The 5,886-nt window shown below is 44.2% G+C and overlaps 1 protein-coding gene across 1 annotated transcript in view; it reads right to left on the reverse strand.

Annotated features, from left to right (window-relative positions):
* Positions 1-5,886, reverse strand: part of LOC111949821 (short transient receptor potential channel 4-like) — a 25,012-nt gene that overhangs the window by 671 nt on the left and 18,455 nt on the right. Inside the window, exons 12-15 of the mRNA XM_070433903.1 lie at positions 4,035-4,219; positions 3,146-3,187; positions 2,738-2,827; positions 1-2,550 (exon numbers count right to left, since the gene is read on the reverse strand). The exon at positions 1-2,550 is cut by the window's left edge and continues 671 nt beyond it. Coding sequence (XP_070290004.1) covers positions 1,963-2,550; positions 2,738-2,827; positions 3,146-3,187; positions 4,035-4,219 — 905 coding nt within the window. The 3' untranslated portion in view covers positions 1-1,962. The remainder of the gene's footprint in view (positions 2,551-2,737; positions 2,828-3,145; positions 3,188-4,034; positions 4,220-5,886) is intronic.

Consider the following 5,886-nt stretch of genomic DNA (forward strand, 5'->3'; position numbering starts at 1 on the left):
GAGAGTGGGGTAAGTGTAGGAGAGAGTGGGGTAAGTGTAGGAGAGAGTGGGGTAAGTGTAGGGGAGAGTGGGGTAAGTGTAGGGAAGAGTGGGGTAAGTGTAGGAGAGAGTGGGGTAAGTGTAGGGGAGAGTGGGGTAAGTTGAGGTTAGAGTGGGGTAAGTTGAGCCATTTTTTACATTCAGTATCACTCCGTCAAGGGAAATATAGTATTATTTCTAACAAAGATATCTACATATATTTCAGGATGTTGTGTATCCCTGGAAATAATCAGAATTCCAGTAAACATTACAGATTTTAAAACATAACTTGTCCAAAAAAAGTTGTCTCTTGGCACAACTTACTCAGAGTATGGGGTAAGTTGAACCATGGGACAGGGTAAGTTAAGCCGCCTTCACATTTCTGTACTGAATGAAATATTACCACTGACTTTTTAAAACCATGTCTATCTTTAACACAATTACAATCACTTTTTTGTCTTTAAATAAGTTTATGCATCTTTTAACACAGGCTTAACACCTAAAAAACACTGTACATTTTAAAGCACTATTAACATTTCAACATATGTTACCTCCTATCCCAGCAATAATGCCTTGCATTAGGCCTGGGAAGAAAACATTTCAATTTGCTCAACTTGCCATTGGCTCAACTTACCCCATGGCCATTGGCTCAACTTACCCCAAGGCAAACATTTTGACATATTAGCCAACACAGCTACTAGGATGTACTTTCATGCTAGGTTTAGGACTTCATATTGCAGCCTATAACCTCAACTGATGTATAGAACAATCTTCAAATGATCTACTTTGGTTTAGATACAAGCATCATGAAACCTCTAACACAATAAATTCATTTGACTTGGTGAAAATCCATTTTTGCGCACAAATTTTTCCATGTATCTTCCTTCACAGAATCCATAAAATMACCTCTTCCTAAACACTTGGTCCAATTATTAATTTTGTGTATGGTTCCCTAGGGGGCTCAACTTACCCCACTCTCCCCTACATGTACAGTATAGCATCTCTTGTGGGATTTCACTTGAAAGAAAACGTTGCATCTAAAGGTCTTACTCGCTTGCATAGAAAAACAACGTTCTTTAGGCCCTACGTCTGGTCTTCTGGTGGTAGTGGAGCCCAATCCTGGATTTCCAGCTGCAGTGGCAGACAGGGCACGTGAATGCTTGGTTGGAGGGGGGCAGGAGTAGCCCTGCGAGCATCAGGAGTAGCCCTGCGAGCATCAGGAGTAGCCCTGCGAACACCTGCATACTTCTCCAGGTGTTGCCCCATAGGGCTCTGATCAAAAGTAGTGCACTATATAGGGAATTAGGTGCCTTTTGGGAAACACCCGAGATAGACTAGACAGCATCATCCAACTTGTTTTGAATAATTTGCCAATGTGTGACATTGTTTTAGATCTACCTGCAAGATTCATTAGCGTTTTCCATTATACATTATGGCAAAGGATTGTCGTGCAAATAGCAGGGGGCTGACTGGGGGAAGCAGCAGAGACAGGGACTGTTAATAAAATACTGATAGTTCTATCACGTACAGTATAGGGTGGCAAAACTCCAGTAACTTTCCCCAAATTCACAGGTTTCCCAAACATCCTGGTCGGAGAATGACGTCTTATCTGCTTGTTCCACATGACATCCTATTCCCTACACATTGCGCAACTTTTGGCAGGAGCCCTTTTGTCCCCTGGTCAAATGCAGTGCACTATATAGAGAATAGGGTGCTATTTGGGACACAACCAAGAAACAGACTTCTTGTCTCCTGTTTTCCAGCTTATACATTCTGTCTTATAGACCAGAATATATTAGTCTGAGAGCTGAATTGGTTCTGGAGAAGCAAGGCATGCTACTACACAGGCCTCCATGAAGACGCATCATAACGATACATTAAAATAAGTCCTTCTACGTATCAGTCTCATCCTCAACAGTCTGTTTTAACATGGACTCTCTCTCTTCACTCTCCCCTCCCTTCGTTCTCTTCCTTCTCTGTACACGTCCTCTCCCTCGCTCCACCCTGCTCCTCCTTCTCTCCATCACAGTCCAGCACCTCCAGGTCAGCCTCTCCCATCTCCTCAGACACAGAGTAGAGCCCAAAGTCACAGATGTCTTTGGGAAAGTTTTTCCTGGACAGCATGTCTTTGGTGGAGGCATGGATGGGAGTGGAGGAGGAAGAGGAGATGGGAGTGGAGGAGGTGGGGTTGGAGGAGGTGTCAGTGGAGGCCCAAGAGGGTACCACAGAGCCGTTGACCAGTCGGTTCAAGCCCTGAGAGGTGGAAGGGGATGTGGAGGAGGAGGTGGAGGAGGGGGCTGCCCTCTGCTGGAGTATGGATGTGGTGTCGGGAAACATGTTGGTCTTAGGCGTGGCTGGGGAGAACTTGGGGGAGTACTTGAAGGAGTGGTCAGGGTAGACCAAAATGGAGGCCCCTGCCTCTTCACTGGGTTTACTTCCTGCTAGAGCCACGCCCCCACCCTCGGGCCCCACCTTCCCCTTCATCATCCCCAGGACCTCATACCTAAAGCTGGAGATGTCCTGCTTCAGCTCCTGGGGAAAGAAACATACACACATACAACTTGTTTATCTATTTATGACATTTACAGTGGACAGTGCACGTTAATCAACATTCATTGCTGGAGTTAGAAACAATGCTTATTGTTCTTCTGTAGTCCCTGTCTGGTGCTGGATAGAGAAACACATGTAAATACATGTGTAATGTCAGAGGAAACCTTACCTTAAAGTTCTCCTCAGTCAGTCCTTCCTCTGTCTTGGCATCTCTGATCATGGCTGCTACATATCTCTTCACCAGGTTCCTCAAAACCTCCTGAAAACAACACAGTCCACAGGTTGATAAAATCCTATCAAATACATCCACTGCTGGGTTACTTAATAATATGGAAAACATTATCCTGAGAGTGGACAGGTACAGGGATGTGTTCCAAATGGCATCCTATTCCCTATATACTGTAGTGCACTACTTTTGACCAGGGCCATAGAGCTCTGGTCAAAAGTAGTGCATTATATAGAGAATAGGGTGCCATTTGGGAAAAATCAAGTTCAAAATATGTGCATCTACAGAATGAAACACATTGAAAACTGAAACATAATGAATTTTATATTGATAAAAGAAACACATAAATACCTGATACTGGTGGTTTATTCTTACGTTTATAGCAGCCCGTCTCTACAAAAGAGAAACATTAATTTACTCCAAAAGCACACCAGGCAGCATGACTAGTCAGTTAATGTGATTTCCTGCTTGGTAGAGATTTGGCCAGCTAGCGCTGTCATCACCTGCCCATTCTCTGTTAAAGGGATAGTTTGGGATTTGGGCAATGAAGCCCTTTATCTTCTTCTCCAGAGTCAGATGAACTCGTGGATCCAATTTGAATGTCTTTGGATCCAGTATGAAGGAAGGTAGAGGTGGTTTTGTGAGCCAATGCTAACTAGCTGTATGAGAAGACTTCCCGTCTTTGGGCTACGTCTTTTTCGCTAAGCTAGCGCGTATGCTAGTTAGTATTGGCTTGTGAAACTACCTCTAACTTCCTTCATACTGGACGCAGAGACATAAAAATGGTTCATTGCCAAAATCCCAAACTATCCCTTTAACTTCTAACTGCTGATGCTATCAGAACAGTTATGTCTCATGATGCACGTCTAACCATTCTGGGAAGAACAGGTCATTTCATTCATGATAATTCGTTGTGAACAACCCACTGAGACTAGAGAAGAGAAGGAGTAGAAGTTTCAACTGTAAGCTGTAAGAGTTGCAGAATTCCAGTAACTTTCCCAAATTCCCAGGTCTTCCAGAAATCCTAGCTGGAAGATTCCCAGAATCAGAGGGGATAAGCATTACATCTAGGAATCCTAGTTGGAAGATTCCCAGAATCAGAGGGGAATAAACAAGAAATAGGGGAATCATCCAACCAGGATTTCTGGAAAACCTGGGAATTTGGGGAAATTACTAGAATTCTGCCACCCTACTGTTCAATAAAAGTACTGTTGATGTAGACTAGAGACCTCATCCTCACCCCTATGGTTCCAAATGTTTCTGTTTTCTTGGCCCTGGTGATCTTGAAGATGTGTTTCCTGATCCAGCAGATGAAGTACCAGATTGACTTGGGGCTAGGGATGATGTTGAATGGAGAAGGCAGAGTCCCCCCCTCTTCAAAGTAACTCATCCACAACTTGGTTCTTGCAAACTTCCACTCAATGTCTGCATGATCCTGAACAGAAACAACACATGCTAAGCATCTGAACAAGTGATATGAACAAAACTGTGTGATATTCTCTCCTCGATCATCTCATCTCCTCTCTCTACTCTCTCTCTCTCTCTCTCCTTCTCCTACAACACTCCATAATCTCTCAGTCTTTCTCTCTTCTCTCTCTACCTGCGTCTCTTCTCTCTCTCTCTCGTACTCGACTCATCTCTCTCTTCCTCTCATCCTCTACATCTATTGAATCTCTCTCTCTTCATGTTCTCTACCTCAGTCGATGTACATCGCTCTATAGACGGTGTTCTGGAGCAACGCTCCCCGATTCAACGCCGTCCGCATAGTCTACGGCTATCTTTGGGATTTGATCAGTCTGTTATGTGACCAACGGGAGGGCAGCACCATCAGTTCACAGAGTTTGTAGGGGCCACCCATGTTCCCGGGAAACCTGATAAGCGTCTATCTCTCTGGTGGTTCTACTCCAAACATTGCTGATCGCCGATGATGAACAAACTCCTACCCAACACATCCGCTGTGAGTGTACAATTAACCTTAACCTTCAATCCCAGCCATGATGAAACACACTAACACATTGCGTGAGTGTAAACATTAAACCTACACACACTAACCCCAGCCATGATGAAAAAACTTAACACACTTGCTGTGTTAGTGTACACTTAAACCTGCTTAACCCCTAAGCCATAGCCAGCCTATGAACAACAATCTTTAACCACACTCGTACTAACAACCACACACACAAGCCACCCACAGCGTACTCTCACACAGCACGATCGACACATGCTGACGGCACATGTCACGACACACCTACCTATCCCCACTAATACCCTTAACCTCCCAGCCACCACACAACACTTGTGGCACATGCAACAAACAAACATCTACCACAACCCAACCAATTCTGTGAGGTGCCTAACCCTACTTAACCTTAACCACCCAACTATCAACCACCAAGCACAACATGCCACATCATGATAACAACTTAAACACCCGACCACTGTGATGCCGATTCTGTAAAGCAATTTAACATGCTAATACAACAACTGAGCTAGACCTCGCAAACCGAATGCCACACACCGAATGAAACCAACTTAACACATTGCTTGTGAGTATGTAACAATTAACCAGATGGTTAATCCACCCACCACACTCCCCAGCCTCGTGCCCACTCGCAAAAAAACTTTAACCTACCACTCAACCGCTCCGTAGAACGCCACCCCAGATGTACTACTATACAACACTGTAACACACATCGAACCCCAAGCCATGATGAACAAACACTTAAACACAGTCCCGATTAGGCCGTCTTGTGTAGAGTCGATTTACACCTTTAAACGAAACCCTAAACTAACCCCAGCCCTTGATGAACAAACCTCTTAACACATCGCTTTGATATTCCGTCCAACATTAACCTATAACCCACACTAACCCACAGCCATGTATGATAACCATAATCTTAACAATCCTTTTCGCCTTTGATTTGTAACATTAACCCTACTGAACACACTAACCCCAGCCATGCATGAACAACTCCCGCTACCACCAACATCCGCGTGCTGTGGTTCTTACTCCCTTATCACTGGAATGCAAAACGATTCATTCATTCAACTTGTTTGTTTATGAGTCCAACAACGCTGTCTGCTGCATTTTA

Source organism: Salvelinus sp. IW2-2015, linkage group LG22 (assembly GCF_002910315.2).
Source record: "Salvelinus sp. IW2-2015 linkage group LG22, ASM291031v2, whole genome shotgun sequence".
Classification (NCBI taxonomy): domain Eukaryota; kingdom Metazoa; phylum Chordata; class Actinopteri; order Salmoniformes; family Salmonidae; genus Salvelinus; species Salvelinus sp. IW2-2015.